Source organism: Mizuhopecten yessoensis, unplaced genomic scaffold (genome assembly GCF_002113885.1).
Source record: "Mizuhopecten yessoensis strain PY_sf001 unplaced genomic scaffold, ASM211388v2 scaffold5325, whole genome shotgun sequence".
NCBI lineage: Eukaryota > Metazoa > Mollusca > Bivalvia > Pectinida > Pectinidae > Mizuhopecten > Mizuhopecten yessoensis.
This window is the reverse complement of record NW_018405992.1, coordinates 487,141-509,177: the sequence shown is the minus strand read 5'-3', so window position 1 is coordinate 509,177 and position 22,037 is coordinate 487,141. Positions and strand designations below refer to the sequence as shown.

At 33.5% G+C, this 22,037-nt stretch overlaps 1 protein-coding gene across 1 annotated transcript; it reads right to left on the bottom strand.

The window, feature by feature from the left end:
- Positions 1–6: 6 nt before the first annotated feature.
- On the bottom strand, positions 7–20,450 carry LOC110450565 (3-phosphoinositide-dependent protein kinase 1-like). Its single transcript, XM_021498162.1, has 15 exons — positions 20,351–20,450; positions 18,706–18,838; positions 18,262–18,304; positions 16,216–16,353; positions 14,675–14,819; positions 11,142–11,251; positions 10,614–10,719; positions 7,299–7,367; positions 5,035–5,131; positions 4,393–4,572; positions 4,092–4,138; positions 3,273–3,387; positions 2,446–2,543; positions 2,079–2,133; positions 7–1,768 (listed from the first exon to the last, which is right to left on the bottom strand). Exons 2-15 carry the CDS (start codon positions 18,808–18,810, stop codon positions 1,667–1,669), a joined length of 1,410 nt encoding a protein of 469 aa, XP_021353837.1. The 5' UTR covers positions 18,811–18,838; positions 20,351–20,450; the 3' UTR covers positions 7–1,666.
- Positions 20,451–22,037: the final 1,587 nt, after the last annotated feature.

The following is a 22,037-nucleotide window of genomic DNA, read 5'->3' as shown; positions in this document are numbered from 1 at the left end:
CTGTCCTGTATATACCAGTTTACAGTCATAGAGCCTATAACTGTCATCCCAAGGCAAACTGTCATCTCAAGGCAGTTCAATGTTATTTTTGACTTTAAAACAATTAAACCAATGATAAAACAGGGATAGAAAAATTCAAATCCAATGTGTTTTTTCATGTCTTTCTGTTTTTGATAAATAGAACAGCCACTGCCAGTAACTTCAGTAGTATTTAATGTTACCATTGTATATCCTAATGACATTAACATTTGGGCAATATGCATATATAGCTTTATGTTTGCCATTACATTTCGGTTGGTTTTATAGTGGCAATGCTATGTTAATGCAAATATTAAGAATGACAGCTAGTACTACAGTATGCATAATATATATATATCTATTCCACTGTTCATCTGGCACGCCCCCATGTTATAAACAGCAGGCCTCTGTAGACTCACTCAACAGGTTTATAAACACAATCAATACTGGGTATATGGGTACATCAGTGCAACAACACTCACACAATAAATAACCCTTTTATGCCAAACAAACTCTCACAAAAATGTTCTCATACAATCAAACTTACAGCAGTCCTGATCAATCTATCTGATTATGGAGCCCAATACATTTATCACAGTTCAAAGAGTTAACTCAGGGTCATGGCACTCCCTAGTGGAAAATGTCGCTCCCTACTCCAGGAAGGAGGGGGTAAGAAATCTAGGCTAGGTCTCATCTCTAGTACGTTACAAAAAAACAATTTCTTGTTTGAGTCAATAATAACATGTGGATCAAATTCCTAAATGAAGACCCCATGCAGTTGTGTTCAAAGAGGATCACCAATATTATGTAATATATGAAAACACCGGCAATATCATATAAAATACAGTAAGCATAGCTGATATGTACTATATTTCTTAAATTGTTATCTATCAACAGATAAAAATTTAACTATGCAAAACAAAACGCAAATATGATCAGTCAATGACCAAGTGTCTATGCATTAGCCCCTAATCTCACACTACCAGCTAATAACATGGTCTCCTCACACACGACCTTACACCATATACCGGTGAAACAATTATGAATTTTAGAAGGAGATATTTGCCAACCTGCAGATCAGTTAAATAGGAATTTTGCACAAGTCTCAAATTGTTATACAAAACCTGAGTGTTATACCTAGGAGTATTGGTGGTTAAAACTATTCACAATGTAGATTTATGTTGTATTAAGGAATACAAATGCAGTATACAGGAATTGCTGACAAGTGACTACTGTCTACATTGTAAGGTAAGCGGTCAGTAAGCTAGCTTCACTGTAGTGTCATTACTGTGTACCACAGCCAAATTCCCCCATCTCCAAGGTAACAGGCAGGTCTTTGTCACTATTGAGTTTCCATGGTTTTAAAATCATTATTGCTACTAACCTCCATGAAAACAAAACAATAAATGCCATTTCTTATTCCACAAACATTTGTTTTTAAGATAACAATGTGGAAATTCTCTTATTGGTTAAAAAAAGTATGTAAAACATGCTGCTGCTGATGTATTAAGGCTAAATACAAGCATTGGCCTACAAAACGTTACGCTAATAAACTAACATTAACATAGTTTGGTGTTTTGACAACTATTTAGAATCTCCCCATTCCATGATTTTTTGACACTATTTGAAAATGGTCCCTATTGAGACACTAGGATTTTGTACCATAGTATGTCTGCCATACTTCGTCTATCTTGTTCACCCAGTCCTGCGACCTTGAACTTTTGTCTTCCAGATAGTACGTCCTGTTAGGCTATTGAAAGAATCAGAAATGAAAATCTTATTAACTTCTACAAGCATATTATGAAGTTTAAGAGCAAAAAATCACAACCTTTAACAATATATTTTTGTTAAAGAAGGTATAAAATACTGTCATGCTTCTCTGTAGTAAGTCCAGGAAGTCTAGTATTCTGAGAAATAAAGTCTTACTTCCTTATAATACTCGCATCTGTAAAATGTTACCTTAGAGATAAGCTTATCGCAAGTAACCGTACAGTGCAATAGTTTTGTATTTCAATATTTTACCTCAATATCCACTGTAGAAAACCTAACAGTATACTCACAGTGTGGACAAAAAAGGTTTTAAAATTCTTAGCCTCAGGTTTCAATTCTTTTGACCTGCAATAAAAATAATTATCAATCATACCAGACTATAATTAATTATCTACATTTTTAACAGTGCATTACCAGAAATTATCAATTAAGTTAAGACTTATAAAACGTATATCTTCACATGTGATGATATAGGGTATGATTTTTAGGGAATGTTTTAAGTTGTACTCCTAATTCAGTGAGCTGATGAAATGTTGTTAGTTATACTCATTGATAACTGGACTTCTAGTTACAACACCTTATCCTTAATTGCTTGAAACATCTTCTTAATTTTAAGCTCATCTACGTCTCAGTGGTATCATAATATAAGCCAATTACCATGGTATCTGTCCTTTTAACACTTTATTTGTCGGATCAACATAGTATAGGTGAGGCCCTTCTGTTAACAGAAACATCCGCCTTCTTGCAAACAAACCCTGAAATGAACATATAAATTCTTCAGTAAACAATAAATATTGCATTAATTGTGTATTTGTATATGACAGACAAGATCAAATTGAAAATGCTCAAGCATGTACAAGATCATTAAGGCAGTAGATGTGTCACCTGTACCAGCTTACTGTAGGTGGAAGGATAGCCGATTGTTGGTTAAAACTATAATTCAGTCTGTTTTCTTTAGTACTCATGATAAGATCATAGCAGCCTCGTTAAGTATTTTTGAACTTTATGAGGACTTGAGTAAAAAGTATCTACTAGACAACTTTCATCACAATTCAGTAATTCCTTCGAAAGCTTTCATCTGCAAACCAACAGCCAATAAGATTGCAGTAGCCACATTATATATTTGTGAACTTTGCCTAGCATCAAGCTTGAGTGAATAACTTGGTGACGTAGGGATTCCTCTCTAAAACAAATGTATGATGTCAATACAATGATATCGCATCAACAATGCATTAAGATCATGTGAACAATGCATTGAGCCTGTTACATCAACGATTCACCACGTATATGATAGGGTCAACAGGGTAGGAGAGATAGAATAATTCCCCTCTGGGGTAAGATGGAAAATCTCAACCCTTCAGGAAAGTTGCTTATAAGTTGCAAAACATGAGGCTTGCCTCTTGCTTGGCAACATGAGAATCGTTCCCCTCTGGTTGAGATTCACCTATTTCACCCCCAATAACAAAACCCACAAGTATACTTACCTTTCTCTTATCTACTAGACCCTGTTTGAGAATGAGATTGCCTTCAACAAATTTGTGATATTCATTTTCTTTGGCCTGTGCTTCGATCAATGATTTCCTCTCATCATCCGAAATCCTTAAATAGATCAAGAATTAATTTCACTCAGTTATGTTGATTAGATGACAAAAGGTATCAACAAATTGCCCAAATATGCATGTGTGCACAGAAATATATCAAATAGAACAAGCTACCAACAAATACTTAGTCAACCAAGTATAATTGTGTGTCTCCTGTATCAGAATTACTACAGAAGTATTACAGACTAGTGTCTACTATAAAATTATCTCCAATATTCAATACTCCATAATGTCTCCTATAACCCAATGCTTCCTGCAACCCAGTGTTACCTATAACTGTTTCCTGAGCCATGCAATATTAAATATTTTGAATATGCTGGTTAAACATATTGTAATAACACTCCGGAAGCAATTTGATCGTTATATTTATTTTTATATCATGTAATAATACTTTGTGATGATATAACATTGTGAAATGTATTGCATTGATTTCAATTATTTCTTATTGTTCTATCTATCATTTAAATAAAAAGACAATTAACTGAAACTGCTATATAAATGAAATACATGAAAACAATTGCTAGCATCAATTACTATTCTACAAGCAAAAGATAAATATATATTTTTGAACTTTATCATTATAAACAATAATTTTAAAATGCAAAAAGAAGGTTTTGTTAAAGAAAAAATAATTGATCTGGCATGGGTTTGCCACCTTTCTTGTTTTCTACATATAGCAAATAACAACAAAGGAATACTTACACAGTTTCTGTAATGATTTCTGCTACTCTCCTATCAGAAAGACCAGGCTGTAGGAAATCAAAAATCACAATTAGATCATGACTTTCAGATATTAGTGGTCAATATTACTAAAAGGACACTGGAGTTTACATGTCATACATGATGGCTACTTTATAGAAACTAGTGCTACTTAAACAAATTAAATTTTATATAAAACTAGAAATTTTGTTTCAACTTCAAAAGTTATAAAAATCCTGGACTACAAAAATTAACAAGAAGAAATGATTACTTATGAAATTAAATACTTTGAGTGACTGATTACCTTATAGTTTCCGTAAATATTTTCTGGATTTTCTGATGTCGCAGGGAGATATGGCTGTAGTGTTGGGGGTTTCTGTTCTGGAACTATATCCCAATCAATGCCTTCAAAAAATGGATGTTGTTTTAGGCGTTCATATCCCCCTTGCTCTGGGCATCCAAGACGCTCTGACGGTTCTATCACCTGTACAGAAAGAGGTTGTTGCAACAACACAACACAAATAGTTTATTTCAACAACACAACACAAATAGTTTATTTCAACAACATAACACAAATAGTTTATTTCAACAACACAACACAAATAGTTTATTTAAGTCTCACTCTCATTATCACTTATATACAAGAAGTTAAAAGTACAGACAACCAATAGGAACCTATCTTTTAAGATGACAAACGTCTTAAACTACAAAAAAAAATTAAACCGAACTCTAACAAGCTATTTGTACTAATATTTTACTTTTGAATCAAAAGTAAAAATATTAGTACAAATAGCTTGTTCACAGATGAAATCCAACTGCATCAAGAAACCTGATACACAATATGTATCTGAAGCAGTTGCTCCGATGAAGATTTGTTCATAGAACAACCATATATGACCATTACTTAGGAATCTTTCTAAAATCTCTTTGGTTTTGTACAACTTACCAATAACTTCTCAACCAAATCTCTTGCTACAGAACTAAAACCATCGGGGAACTCATACTCCAGCTTCATAATCTTCTGAAAGATTTGATATTCATGTCTACAAAAGAAGAAGGAAAATATATATATGTTAGTAAGATCACTTATTATTGTTATATTGGACATCATTAGAATGTATACTTTGGATCCAAGGTCAGAATTCAGACACAACCTATTTTTGATTAAAAATTCCAAAGTAATCATTTATATTTATAAAATGACTACAGTATTATGTTATAAATGACTACAGTATTATGTTATAAATGACTACAGTATTATGTTATAAACGATTACAGTATTATGTTATAAACTATTACAGTATTATGTTATAAACGACTACAGTATTATGTTATAAATGACTACAGTATTATGTTATAAGTTACTACAGTATTATGTTATAAATGACTACAGTATTAAGTTATAAATGACTACAGAATTATGTTATAAATGACTACAGTATTATGTTATAAATGACTACAGTATTATGTTATAAATGACTACGGTATTATGTTATAAATGACTATAGTATTATGTTATAAATGACTAAAGTATATAAATGACTACAGTATTATATTATAAATGACTACAGTATATAAATGACTAGAGTATTATGTTATAAACGATTACAGTATTATGTTATAAACGACTACAGTATTATGTTATAACTGTCTACAGTAATATGTTATAAATGACTACAGTATATAAATGACGACAGTATTATGTTATAAATGACAACAGTATATAAATGACTAGAGTATTATGTTATAAACGATTACAGTATTATGTTATAAGTTACCACAGTATTATGTTGTAAATGACTACAGTATTATGTAATAAATGACTACAGTATTATGCTATAAGTTACTACAGTATTATGTTATAAGTGACTACAGTATTATGTTATAAATAACTACAGTATTATGTTATAAACGAATACAGTATTATGTTATAAGTTACCACAGTATTATGTTGTAAATGACTACAGTATTATGTAATAAATGACTACAGTATTATGCTATAAATGACTACAGTATTATATTATAAATGACTACAGTATATAAATGACTAGAGTATTATGTTATAAACGACTACAATATTATGTTATAAATGACTACCGTATTATGTTATAAGTGACTACAGTATTTTGTTATAAATGACTACAGTATATAAATGACGACAGTATTATGTTATAAATGACTTCAGTATTATGTTATAAATGACTACATTATTATGTTATAAATGTCTACAGTAATATGTTATAAATGACTACGGTATTATGTTATAAATGACTACAGGATTATGTTATAAATGACTACAGCATTATGTTATAAATGACTACATTATTATGTTATAAATGTCTACAGTATTATGTTATAAATAACTACAGTATTATGTTATAAATAACTACAGTATTATGTTATAAATAACTACAGTATTATGTTATAAATAACTACAGTATTATGTTATAAATAACTACAGTATTATGTTATAAGTGACTACAGTATTATGTTATAAATGACTACAGTATTATGTAATAAATGATTACAGTATTATGTTATAAATGACTACAGTATTATGTTATAAATGACTACAGTATTATGTTATAAATGACTACAGTATTATGTTATAAATGACTACAGTATTATGTTATAAATGACTACAGTATTATGTTATAAATGACTACAGTATTATGTTATAAATGACTACAGTATTATGTTATAAATGACTACAGTATTATGTTATAAATGACTACAGTATTATGTTATAAATGACTACAGTATTATGTTATAAATGACTACAGTATTATGTTATAAATGACTACAGTATTATGTTATAAATGACTACAGTATTATGTTATAAACGACTACAGTATTATGTTATAAATGACTACAGTATTATGTTATAAGTTACTACAGCATTATAATTGCTATGTTACTATAGTATTGTTATATTTATCAAACATGCATGTTATATTTATTATAGGAATACAGAGTATTTATTATAGGAATACATTTGCTATGCTATATTTATTACATGACAACTGTGTTGAGGTGTATTATAATTATTACATAATATCGTGTTATATCTATCACTTGACTAATGCGTTGAGTATATCTATTAACTAATGTTTTGAGTTCTGTTTACAATATGAATACTGTGTATTTATCATCTGACTAATGTGTTGAGTTTAATTACATTTCATTGGTAAAATCTAATGAACACCTTACCCTCCACGGAATGGAACTAGCCCAGATAATAACTGGTAGATGATGCAGCCTAGAGCCCAAAGGTCAGAACTGAAACAGACAAATAGAACATTTCAATATACCATTGAAGCAATCAAACATAGTATTACAAATTATTTTCAAGTTAATATCCATAAGTTTGTTGTCAATGTCATCACAAACATATACCATACCTTATCTACAGTGATATTGATGCAATAATGAAGTAATATCAGGATATTACAGTGTGTTAGAGAAACCATCAGTGTCAATTATATGGCTATAAATTAATTTTAAGAGCTTCTAGTCAGCTGGGCTAATATTTTCCAATTTTTACTAGTCCATGTGCAAATCAGAGTAACATCAGATTTTGACTGGTCAATTAGACTAGTATTTCTAAGAACCACTAGTCCTGCTGGAGATTTCACTTGTCTCAGACTAGCAGGCTATCCTCATTGTCTAGCCCTGGTCAATTAGTGTGACACTCAACTGGTTTACTCTGCTATATTGTATATGAACCCCTCAAACTTGTGTAAGAAGGTATACGTAGCGTCAATTAGCGCGACACCAGAACTTTGTCATGACACAAAGCAGGGTGCTGCAGCATATTTCATGTGTCTTTAAGTGTCAATGAGCGTTAAACTGGTTCACTGTGCAGTTTTATAGAGGAGGGTGCAGCATATGGGTCAGATAATCTGTCAGTGACAATATTAGTATGAAAACTGTAATGTTTCACTCTGTAGTCTTAAAGAAAACTCCTCCGAATTTAAGAGATTTGACTCCTGCAACCTTGAATGTAGTTCAAAGCCATTTCAATTCTCAACTTTGCAGCACTAGTACTCATTGTCAGCAAGCTTCTGGCCATATTCTATGACTCTAGGGGGTTTCATTCTTCAAAGAAAGCTGTTATAATGTTTTAACAGATCCGACCCTCATGAACTAGAATATTGATCAGTCATTTTACAACTGTGTATTGCTCCCTGTCAGCAAGCTACTGATCAAGTATGACACTAGGTCTTTGTTTTTCAGACACCATTTGAGTGTTTTAACCAATTTGAAAGGTCAACATCATATTTTTTTGTAAACTTTGTAACTTTCTATACAAGCAAGTAACTGAACAAATAGCATGAGTATTGGACTTTTGATTCTCCAGAAGAATTTGAGTGTTTAAACATTCATATATAGCACTATGTATTGCAAAGCTCCACCTACAGACCCCGTTTATGTACAAAATTTGTTTGCCTTTCCGATTTGTTTTAAGAATGTATAATAAGGTTGCTAAATCATAAATATCACTCATTCAACAGCAAATTCTACTCATTTTTTGCCCCCTCAAAGGAATCAGTCCATTCTTTTGTCATTTGACATAATTACCACATAGGGATATTTCCTAAATAGATTAGTTGTAATTAAGCTTGTGGTTCTTTAGAGAAGTAGTTCGTTCAAAGAAAAAGTTTATTGATGGACATTGGATGACAGATGTCGTACAGCAACAGATTGCAACAGCTCACCTGACCCTTTTGGCCAGGTGAGCTAAACATGACCACATTACTCTTTTTTGGCTCCGGCCCCTTTTAGAGTCAGTTTCTCCATTTGTTCAATTTTGTATTCCCACAATCTAAAGAAGTTTCAAGTCAAATTGGTGAAATTCTGTTCTGTAGTTCAGAAGAAGTCATTTGGAGAAATTGTTAATGGATAGATTGTTGACACTGCAGTAAGGCATACTCTCCTATTTGTCCTCTGAACCAGGTGAAATGATAATTATGATGCTTCCAATGCAAACAAATTATCAATATTTTTGAAAACTTCTGCAAGAAAAACAGTGACTTGGCCTGCAGGAACCGGGCAAACAGCAACTTCTTTTGACTTTATATTGCAGAATACATTCTTTTTGCCCATCATATAATTGTAATGAGGAAAAGACATCTCTGCAATACACTTTTATTGAACTGTTATTTTCCAATGCAATCACAATTATCCAAGATCCATTTTTACCAAAACTACTTGACCAATATGACTATATTTTGTTAATTGATCTGACTCAAGAAAACTGGTATCACCTCTTTAATACAGTGTGTAATGGTTAGACAATACTGTAAAAGCACAATATTTCGTTGAGGATTTTATTTCGTTTATTTCATGGTTTTAAGAAAACCATGAAATATAATCCCAACAAAATTTTAAGCATACAAAATATAAACTAAACGAAAATATGAAATAAACTATAAATGGTACTTTAATTACAAACCATGCTGTATTTACATTTAGACACAAGTCATGATAAACGGTGTAATTATCGTCACAATCACGGAGGTAAACACTTATACCAAGAGCGCGTCAATCAAGCGTTATATTTGTAACACAGTTACATCGCTCTTTGTATGTAAACTATAGTGCATGACGGATTTGACCGATACCCAACGAGTGAGTTTATCTCGCCCGATCTTACCTGTACCTCGCAAGCAGTGCGACGAAATCACCTTATATAGAAACAAAAAACAAAAAACAAAAAACAAACAAAATATTCCCTTTTTAAAAATAATCAAATATTCTATTCAACAAAAGGGTGTAAAGTGTAAATAAAGCAGTCGTCGTCAGTTACGACAATAACGTTAACTTTGGATCGATATCCCGCAGCATGCTGTCAGGACGGCATGCCCCGATTTTGAAACTTTTTCAATGGAGACACGGGGAAATAAACTTCTAATGCAATAGACAAACTATTGCTTAAATTATTTAAACACACGTCTTCCTTCTGGAGCAATATTTACATTGAAATCGGCCCTGATTTTCTTATCAGAATTTGTGCTGTAAAATGTTGGTAGGCCTATTTATTTCCATTGTATATATCGCTATTAACTACCACACATGTTTGTTTAGACTGAATTATTTGACTATTGAGCGAGTCGATCTATTGTTTTCCACTGACTGGGGTGACCGAGGTGTGAAAATTTCACCTGGCGTGGACAGGTGATCACCCCGGGTGATGTACGGTTAGCAGGACCTATTGTCTTATAGTCCAGGTATCAAACAGAAAAAAAAATATACTTGGTTTGAAAATATTGATTCCACGAAATATAATTCCAACGAATTTGTCCAAAAAAAACAACTACGAAATTTTAACCAAACGAAAATACATGCTTTTACAGTACCTTGGTTGTTACTTTTAAGTTTTTCCTACAACAACCAATCAGAGCAAGTCTATTTCTAATTGAGTACATGACTGCCAACATTGGCTGAAGCAGAACAGTAATAAAAAGTCATGTACAGAATTCTGTTGCTTCTGTCAGCACAGCTGCTCCACACATCTGTCCTTACCTGCTACAGGCTGTTTTACTGGTCAGGATTTCAGGTGACACATACTGTGCTGTTCCCACAAAAGAATTCTTCCTCTTCGGCTGGTTTCCAGACTCTTGGGAAGGTTCTTATAAGATCAAACATAAAAACATGGATCATAATTGATACTAAACAGGTAACTATAATGTACTGAAATTTTATGGACAAATTTAATGCAGGAAGAACTTGAGCCATAAATCAATTTACTTTTAAAGTCTCTTAGCATTTGACTCAAGTGACTTTAAACCAAGAGACCCCAGAGAGTCTGAATCACTCACTTAAATATTTAAGCTGTCAAAAATTCATCTTAATCTAAGTAATATTAAGGTTGAGCTGTCCCTCTAGGACATACCTATTCTTTGAGTTTATCTGGTAACAAGGAAATGAAGTTATACATTTCCAATAAAACTATATAAAGTACACATAAACATAAGCACTACAGTGTATAAGAGGTACATGTTACACATGTTTTTAATTGTAGCTACACATAAAAGAATCAAATTTATTTACCTTGTCCACTGTTTGATGATTCCTGCTTATCTAATATCTTGGAACTTCCAAAGTCTGTTATCTGTATATGCATCCCATCATTAAGCAAGATGTTTTCTGGCTTCAAATCTCTGTAACAATAGAGAGAATAATGTGTTTATTTGCTTAGACCTATATATCTTTATTGCCTACTACTCCCTCTTGAAACCAAGAGCTTTTTTAAGGGGGGAGGGCTAAAATAATATTAGATAAAGTCTTTTTTGAACAGATGATTTATCGTTACTGCTTGTTTTATTATTTAGGTTTTTTTTGTTTTTTCGATGTAGGTATTCCTGAAAAAAAGGGTGGGCCCACAGCTTGGGGAACTTACATCAAAATATGTCTATGGTATAGAAGCATTCATCTGTCACTTAGTACCAGAAAATGGGACACAGATATTTGAATGTACATATACAATTAAAAACCTGACACTCCCCTATCTGGCAATGGTGATGTGAGACTACAACTAGAACACTTGACAGGTCAGTAAGGGCCCCGTCTTGTGGCAATATATCCCCCATAATCATCAAGAAGTAATCTGTCCATATAGCTGAGCTTGACTTTTGCTATTTGGACTTCAAAAAGAATCGCAAGGAAGCAAAATATACATTTTACATGTACTATGATGTGAGTCTTGTTTCCTTCCACCTTCATATTTGCTGGACTAACAGAAATTTAAATACCGGTGCAATACACATTTGTTACCTTTGATTTGTTTTATTTAACCTTATATATACCTCCTACATCAAGAGCCAGGATCAAAGTCAGAGATCCACTTTGTCTTTGACCTTTGGACCCAAATGACCTTGACCATTAACCCAGCGACCCTGATCTTTGGTCAGTTTACTTATTCTATAATTCCGACCAACTTTGCTTCATAATATCATAACAAAATGTTCATCAGTGAAAAATACAAAACTTGACCTTGACCTTTCAATATATTGACCTTGACCTTTGACATTGACTTTTTACCTCAGTGTGTCTCTTTGTTTAATTCCGTACAACTTTGCTCCATAATGTCATAGCGAAATGTTCATCAGTGAAAAGATGTAAAATTTGACCTTGACCTTTGAACCTAATGACCTTGACCTTTGGTCAGTTGACTCCTTGTTTAATTCCGATTAACTTTGCTTCATAATGTCATAACAAAATGTTCATCAGTGAAAAGATGTAAAATTTGACCTTGACCTTTGAACCTAATGACCTTGACCTTTGACCTCGACTTTTTACCTCAATGTGTATTTTTGTGAACTGAACATCTTGACCAAGTTTCATGTACATTGGTCCATAAATACTAAAGTTATCCGCCAGAAACAAAATTTGTTGATGGACAGACAGACAGACAGAGTGATTACTATAGGGCACCCGTATCTCCGATACGGGGCCCTAATAAACACATGAATATAGTTTTCCTTACTAGGCAGTTCTCCATAATAAGAACCTATTAATTAAATGTCAAACAAAATATAAGGGGATTTAACCCCCTGCAACACCATGAAACAATAGGGTTTACATACATGCCATACCTTTCAGGAGCAAAATAGTGAGATCAGTGATTATTTTTAGTGAGATTTGGTCAAAAATATTGAGATATTTTTTCTCTGAATTCGTGAGAAATTCGTGAGACATTTAAAAACATAAATTATATAGCATATATCATATTATTGAATCATTTGTGCTATTCTGAAGCCTCTAATTACTTTGCTAAAGCCAAAATTGAAGATTTTTTGATATTTTAAAGGATTTTAGGAAGGTTAACACGTGACATACGGTCCAGATAAAGCTATCAATATTTAAAAGTAAATAAATCACATAAAAGGCAAAAAATAATAGTAATTAAAACAAGAGATCCCAGAGGGATCTTGGCGCCCACTTTTGTACCATCTTCATTAGTTCTTTGTCAGTTCGATCTTTTCTCTTCTTTCCTCTAATCTGTTTGATTGAGTCATGTTAACAGTAATTGCACCTTGAGGTAACTTTTGATCTAAACTTAATACTGATGTGTATGAAAGCCAACATTCAAAGTGAGTTAGTCATTTCACATATTTACATATAGTACAGTACTTAATGTGAAAGAAATAGAATCGATCATTGCAATATGAGAAAGATCTGTTTAGTTCTTCTTTTAATCCATTTTGTTTTTATGATCAGTCTCAAAATATAACATACACAACGAGGGATCAAGGGGAACCTACATTTAAAATTTGAGAAAGATCCCTCCCGTACTTCCTGAGAAATAGCGATAACAAACTTTCAATATCAAAATCCAAGATGGCTGCCTGTCGGCCATGTTGTTTATCCGATCAGTCTCAAAAGTTGCCCTGCACAGCTAAGGACCAAGGGGAACTTACATATAAAATTTGAGAAAGATCCCTCTGGCACTTCTTGAGAAATAGCGATAACAAACTTTCACTATCAAAATCCAAGATGGCTGGCTGCCTATCGGCCATGTTGTTTATCCGATCAGTCTCAAAATTTGAGAAAGATCCCTCTGGTACTTCTTGAGAAATACTGATAACAAGAATTGTTTACGGATGGACGATGGAGGGATGACGGACGACGGACGGACGACGGACCACGGACGCAGGGTGATTTGAATAGCCCACCATCAGATGATGGTGGGCTAAAAAGAAGAATTTCCACTGGGATGTCCTTATTATCCCAGGTTAGAAAATATATATATCAAAACATTGGGAATATTTAATTCTATTTTGCTTGGGAAAAAATAACCAATAAAACCTATTTTTATTTATCCAATTCTGAAGAAACTTGTTTTCTTTCGTTTATGTTATTTTCATTAACACTCAATCCCATCCCAACGGCAAGAGAATAAATTCCGGATTCAATGTCAGTATCGGGTTTCGATTTTATAGTCACCTCCAACATTTCCATTTCGGTATTGTATTTTAAAACAGCTCTGACATCTCCTCATGTTGCTGTTTAATGTTAATATCAACTGTCATCACATATTAATTAGCAACTAGCCCCCACTGGTTGTGGGATCACTGACTTAATTGCTTAACAGTTCACACATCGGTGAGCAAGTCATCAAGCCATGCCCCGATAAATCGGCTGGCAGGGCCATTCAGAACTTTCACACCTATGCTGCTAATTGGCCTGGCCTGTGATTTAAGTTGCTGGCGTGTGACTTCAGACCTCGCGGTGACCAAGGTCAGTGTGAATCCATGTAGCTATTGTTTATTCACTAAGATTGACCAAATTTGTTTCTTTTCGTGAGTTCAAACTATTTGCAACAAAAAGCGTGAAAATGGGTTATCACGCCGTGAGACATTTTGGAAGGCTGTTTTTCGTGAGTCTCACGCCTAAATCGTGAGATATGGCATGTATGGGTTTATAGGTAGGAATTGTTTTGGTTGCAGACTCGCAACACATGCTAAATGTATTTCCGGGTTTTATGCTATACATAGCCCGTAAATTGGAGTAAGATAACGTGTCACAAAGATATTATATATATTCCAGCCACAAGATGACATTTGTTGCGCTATGAAAATTACCTGTGAATCACGCCCAGGTTATGCATATGTTCCAGAGCCAAAACAAGTTCCGCTGCATACCACTTAGTAGAGTTTTCATCAAAACATGACAATCTATTGAGGTAGTCCAACAGTTCTCCCTGTCTAGCATAGCTGAGCACAAAGTCTCTACAGATAAGGAAGCTTAAAAGGTGATTCAGTCTTCAGTTTCTCTCTATAACATGTTTCTTACATGGCCACTTTTTTTCAACAATTGTCAAAAACGTAAAGGTATTCGATAAACAAATGTGTCAATCAACCACTTAATTAATACCTTTATCACGTTGGTGTGTTGAAATCCTGATCTACTGAAAGAGCTGGTTTAATATTGGCACTTTATGCTTCCTTCATCTATAAAGTAGTACTATAATGGATGGTTACATTTAACAATGGGTTAGCTTACAGACATTTAGAATTTATTTAAGTAAACAATACTAAAATAGTAAACAAGCCTTAAAGCTCCCATAAAATAATACAGTATACAGCCCATGGATACACTAATGTCTATATACAATATACAGCCGGTGGATACACTAATGTCTATATACAGTATACAGCCTGTGGATACACTGATGTCTATATACAGTATACAGCCCGTGGATACACTAATGTCTATATACAGTATGCAGCCTGTGGATACACTAATGTCTATATACAGTATACAGCCCGTGGATACACTAATGTCTATATACAGTATACAGCCCGTGGATAAACTAATGTCTATATACAGTATACAGCCCGTGGATACACTAATGTCTATAAACAGTATACAGCCTGTGGATACACTAATGTCTATATACAGTATACAGCCCGTGGATACACTAATGTCTATATACAGTATACAGCCCGTGGATACACTTGTTTCTCCAACCTCTGCATATGAAAAACATCCCATATGGGTGCACTCAGTGACCTGTACTATTATGACATCACAACTGAAAATGCATCAAAATGTTGTTTGAATGTGGTCAGCTTAGGTGCCACCACTTGAAGATCATCAAAAATGTTGTACAAGCTTACCCTGGAGGTCTTGCATCTATTTTTAAATTTGAGGTTTACCATATATTTTTCTATTTCCAAATATGGCCTTAGTTTTTTATGTGTTATCTATAAATTTGATAATTTCATTTGCATTTTCTATGTCCTGTTTTACCAAACTTTCGGTTAAGAGGCGAGACAAAAAGAGTCCATCATTATGTAGATATACATTGGATATACTCTACCCTAGAGTGTAGAAGCTGGGTTAGAACCGTAGCTTTGTCAATGTTCTGACACCAAATTCTGCACCCAAGGGTAGAATATCCATATCCCATATGCCTATATTGATTGATTCTATTAATCTTTATAAGGATAACCCTAGGGTGGGTAATTATCTGTACACTGTATAGTCCTAGAATACAATAATATCTATAAACAGGATAGCCATACACTTTCAGAGATCTTAGACAACTATATTTGCAAACAGAATTAAATTATCACTGATTCAATACAACAATGTACACATGTACAGTCGACAAGGATACAGAGTCTGTCATGGTCCTGGAAGGTGTAAAATAGCCGTATAAAGAATGCATGATTCAGTTTCATCAGTACTTCCTTTTCTCTCATCACATATTGGGTCTTTTTCTCACGCATAATATGTCGTTTGTCCAGCACCTTGACTGTAATGATAATAACATTTACATTATTATACAATTTGAAGGATTTAAGATCAAAATAAAACAACTTTTGACCACATTTGAGATATTTGTTTATTTAATAGTATAATGCAAAAAATCACTCATTGTAGTTCCCTCTGATGATAAGTTTTGGATGTTATAGGTAGCTTAAATGTTATGTCATTTTTTTATGTTCTTGTTTGATAAAGTCTCCACTGGGTCATTATTCACAAGTGTACATATATGTACGTACATACAAATGTCCAAATATGAAATTGAAGTCTACAATTTACAAACAGACTGTCATTTTCATTATTAATTATATAACATTACAGAAAGTAGAACTGCTGCCAGAATGGCAGACTTACATCACGTGTCACGGCCAAAGAATTGTAGGAACAGTTCTTTAAACAAAGGGACATAACTCATAAATAGGAGAGGCGACTCCAACTTATATACTTAATTCACATCCCCTTGACGAGTTATATACTAACAATGTTGTGTCTACATTTAAGGGACAGACAGACAACCTGATTCCAGTATAACCAACAAACCCAACTTTGTTTGGGGAGATATAATTGGATATTACATATATATAATCGTTCCCCGTTATGTTCATTATAGACAGCTGGTCTTTATATTCATCATTTCCTGTTATACCGGGTATCTTCATTATACACAGGTGACCTATATCTACAAGATATCTCCTGTTATATTCCCAATATTTACCACTCTATTGCATTGTCATAATAAAACCCTACCAGATATGGCATTCACATCAGTACATTAGGCCAAATAAAATAATATGTGTGTTTCCGGTTCCCCGACCTACCTGGAAAATTTTTTGCCCGACCTGAAACGGTTTTTTTCGCCGATTTTTCATGCGACTTAAATTTTTCCGGAATGTGTCCGATTTGTTATTAGTTTTGACTTGGTACTCCGTCAATAAAGCCCTTGACACACATGTATTGTGCGTGTCAATCGTCTTCGTGATTCTACACAATGTACCTTGACGGCAACATGGCGGCCATCGGAATAGAAAGTTCCATTTTGGCCATCAAATTGCGGATACGAAGCACCTTGCGTCGTTTCCAAACAAGGCCCCACTTTTGGATGTTTATGGGACATACCACCCAACAGACCTAAAAGGTTATACAACTGCCATAAAGTGTTCCGTAAACATTGAATGGTTTGATGTTGATGGAAATTTAAACGTCGGCGATTTCGCCAAGGGTTTTGGTATGCGAGTACTGCTTTTTTCATGCTCAAAACAGAATGTTTCTGTCCTTGATTTAATTGCGGAATCCTCAGAAAAAGCAACAGTAAAACCTTTCTAACTATATAAAGCACCATGTGAAATAATATATATATATATGTGTTTGGCAATGGTATAATTATCATGTTTTGATTTTGAATTTGGAAACATTCTTTAAAATGCTGCAAATAAATGATAATATTAAAAGTAATGGTGCTTTATATACTTATGCATGTTTGTACTTTCGAATAAGAATACATCCTCTGAAATGCTGAAAATAAACACACTGGGTACATGATCAATTGACATTGAATCGGTTGTATAACATTTGAAAAAGAAATAAAATGTTTTGATAAAATAAAATGTTTTGCCTACCTACCTACCTGGATTCAAATTTTGAGGGAATAGGAAACACACATATTATTTTATTTGGCCTTTTCATTGCCCATGATGCCATGTATAACATCTGTTATATGTAGTACATTGAGTTGTAGTAAATGAATACATGTACATTTATATATTATGGTACATTGTATTTGTTATGTACAAAAAAAGGCTTTTGTGTCAAGTCAACATATCATCTTAATTCAATACCACGATACATATCATTCAGGTCTTAAGGTATATATATAACTTTTTGATAAGCTGATACTTACCTGCAAATTCATTGCCAGATTCTATTTCTTTTGCCAAATAGACCTAAAAAATACACATTGTTACAATCTCAAATGCAATAATTTTTCTTTATCAACAATTTCAAATCAATTACTTATTTTGTACTGTATGCTCATGACGCAGTGTATTACCTATATATAGATACGTAGGATTAAATCAAACATTTTGTACCAGATTCAGTGGTGTTGTTGCTGATCATTTCTTCTTTCATTTGCTCTATATATAGATAGATAGTGAGACTACTAGTCTAATGATGCACTGCTAATTAATTCACTGGAATTGAGCTAGACAACTCCTTCTAACCTTGAAAGTAAAGCTTGTAAATAAGAAGATATCAACAGCCAATGTAAGAGTGAACCATATATATCAATATCATTATTGCAAGATACAGGAAAACTTTTTTGTGAAAAAGAGAGTTTTGTTACTGTTGAAAAAGATCCTTCCCCGATGACTTTCCCAAATATGAAGTCATTTGGGGTTTTCTTGGTGGCTTTCTTCCCATTTAACTTGGCAGAGTCGTCCTGAGACATCCTCTTGGTCTTTTATTTTAATCTTTGACTGAAAGTAAACATTTTCAAGGTCAGTCAAGGCATATAGCTGTAAATATTGAATACTACTTTTAAAATAATCACATTTATGACTACAAAGTATTGTGGAAGTGGGGACCAGATCAATAGCTGGAGGATATATGGTACTGGAGGAATCTGAGATTCACCTCACCCAACATTGATTTGATTTCATGATTTGATCAGGTGGAACGCCAGACATAACCAGCACTATAAATTTCGCAGATAGTAGATGACAAAAGTAAAAAGAAGTTTAAGAAAGATATTTCATAAGATATTTTATTGCTAAACAATGAAAACATATAACCATCAGTATTCAGAAAGGAGTAAAATAAAGAAGTTTTTAACATGTATTTAATGTACTTGTCCTTATAGGTAGACATATATAGTCCTATTAGTCCACATACTATATTCAGCGAAGTTTATTTTATGAAGTATAAAAATGAGAGGAATTAACTCTTTGATCACTTTGAAATGAAGAAAATTTTGAATCCACATTATCTACATGTTGATTAAATAATGGAATTAACAATCACAGTGTAAGGTCAAGCAGACACCTGTATAAACACAATGAGCGTGAACCGCAGTCTGTACCTCACCTGTATAAACACAATGAGCGTGAACCGCAGTCTGTACCTCGAGGCATATATCGATATCTTGCGGTTTGTGTCACACATACATTTTGTAGATGTGACTACCTGTTCGACAAATGGATAGGTTAAACACTAAAGTTTAGAGCGGTCAGGACTAAATCAGAGTTTGGGGTATTTGAAAAATGGCAGTTTGAGTAATCTGAGGTAAATTTACCAAGAATATATAAGAACACCGTCGGGACCAAGCAAACTATTTTAAGAACAGCTAGGGTATTCAAGTAATGCGAGTTCGAGTAAGGTGGGGTTTCACTATAAAAAATATTCTTTAACATTTTTTCTTTGTTAAGAAAAATACTGCAACATACTATTCTCCGGTACGGAAATGACATGGGTACGGAAACTTCTGGGATTCCCAAAAAGGCAATAATGATATATATACGAGCTGTGGTGAGAATTATTTGATTTTTTTTTACTTATAAGTAATACACCTCATGCCGACCTTGCAAACTTCTACTAACCCACGCTAAATTTGCGTCGGAAATACTGAAAACTTTATCTAAAATTAAATTACTACCCCATGACATTTGGGCTAGTGGAATTGAATAATATTGTACAGATGACAAATCAGTGATTTATGTATTATTTTATTTTTCAGGCTAGTGCTCAACATGTTTAAATTCTTTAAGAGTCCTATAATTAATATATCTAAGGTCTATCAATGGGAAGCGATTTCATGACAGGTATACGTCTTAAGTGCTTCAAATTCTGCATCTGTTCAGTGCTATTTATATTAGCCGCATCCTTCCGGGTGACTGTTACCCGTATACTTACTATTATTTCTCGAACACTTTCAAATATCACTCTGTTTTGCTAATACGCATAGAAAAAAAGTATAATTAGGTAACACTTACCCGGATTTAAACATTATTTCTCATAAAAGAACGAAAAAATGCATCACTTTCTCTTCTTGAAAGCAAATGCAAAGTTGAACGGAAGTTAATTGACTTTATAACGGATGTATGCTTTACGCATGCGTAAGGAGTTGTTGTTTGATTTAAGTAAAACATACTGCGATTGAGAGTTTTTGATGTCTCTAATTAAAATAAAAAGGATACATATCATTCATTTATAACTAATTTAATCGTTTCTGGTACTCTTTAACGTAATAACCATGGGAAACACTCTATATACTTGGCGGAATGTGACGTCACACCTGTCACATCCGGGATATTCAACTAGCATGGCGGCTGCAATAATCTTATTTCCGGATAACCAGGAAAGGTTTGTTACCTACATTTTACATCATAAAAACAACTTTGGATGCTCGTTCTAAGAGTTTATCAATAATACAATAGTAAAATTCGTTTCGACACTTAGCCATTACCAAATTTGTGATACATTTATCGGAGAAGTACTTTATTTATCTGTCCTTCCCCCCTTATCATATTACCTGTATGTTATGTGTGTATTAGTTATTAGGGATGCATACAAGTATGCAGTATATAATGTTCCCTATGTTATATATCCATCACATCTTCATCGTTTTGCATTCCATTAGACTGTTACTGTAAAAGAGGATAGATGACACTTCCTTAATGCGACGTCTAACTCGATGCACACTGTATGAAGATTATCATTCATCACAGGTGATCATGAATCATTTCTTTCACAGTGTCTGTTCGTGTAACTGTGTTAGATTGTTATAAATATAACCATACGACTCTTTAGCGGCTACTGCAAAAAGTGAAAAACTATTTTGAAAAATGGTCCAATTATATTGTGCGCTTTGACTTTCTAGTAGTTCGAAATACATGTAACTGTCGCCAAATAGTAAACAATTACCTTAGTCCGAATTATTCTTACGTTTTATCGACTTTTTTTATATCAGTCTTGCGTAGATTAACGTCAGAACTCTGGCCCTCTATAACATAACGGAAATAAGCGACCTGCGCCAGGGTCGCTCTTCAAACTCGATGCCAGACCGATATAAAAAAAGTTGATAAAACGTTAGAATAATTCGGACTAACATTACCTCTGATCCTGTCGTACCAATAAACATTACCTCTGACCCAGTTGAACATATAGGTCTAGTTGTCAATCGCTTGATTTTGCTCTGGAGATTTCTCATGATTTTGCTTATGCATACAAACATGGATTGTTCCCTGCGCCTGGTGACATAATAAGCAGTTTTGAAAAGGCTCCGTACGGCGCACACTAATACTTGATTTAAAGTCATGATCACTGAATTTTTAATCTGTTTGTATCAATATACAGTCATTTACTTATAATATTTATCCAATGCTGGCGACAGCCGTGGAACAAAGTGAACAGTGGATATTGGGGTTGGGCTTTCTAGGTGGTAGTTTTTTCGGTATGGTAGTTTTTGTATTAGCCATGCCAAATGTTGAGTCCTGATGGTTCTGTTGTTTTGAGTGTGTCTATCCAAGTTTTCTCATTTCGGAGGCGGATGTTGACGTTTGAAGTAGTCGTTTTGATAACAATGATTTTGATGTCATCAATTTATCAACATTCGGCATGGCTAATACAAAAACTACCATAAGGACACACAAAATTTCAACACTCGTCCAACCCAAAAAG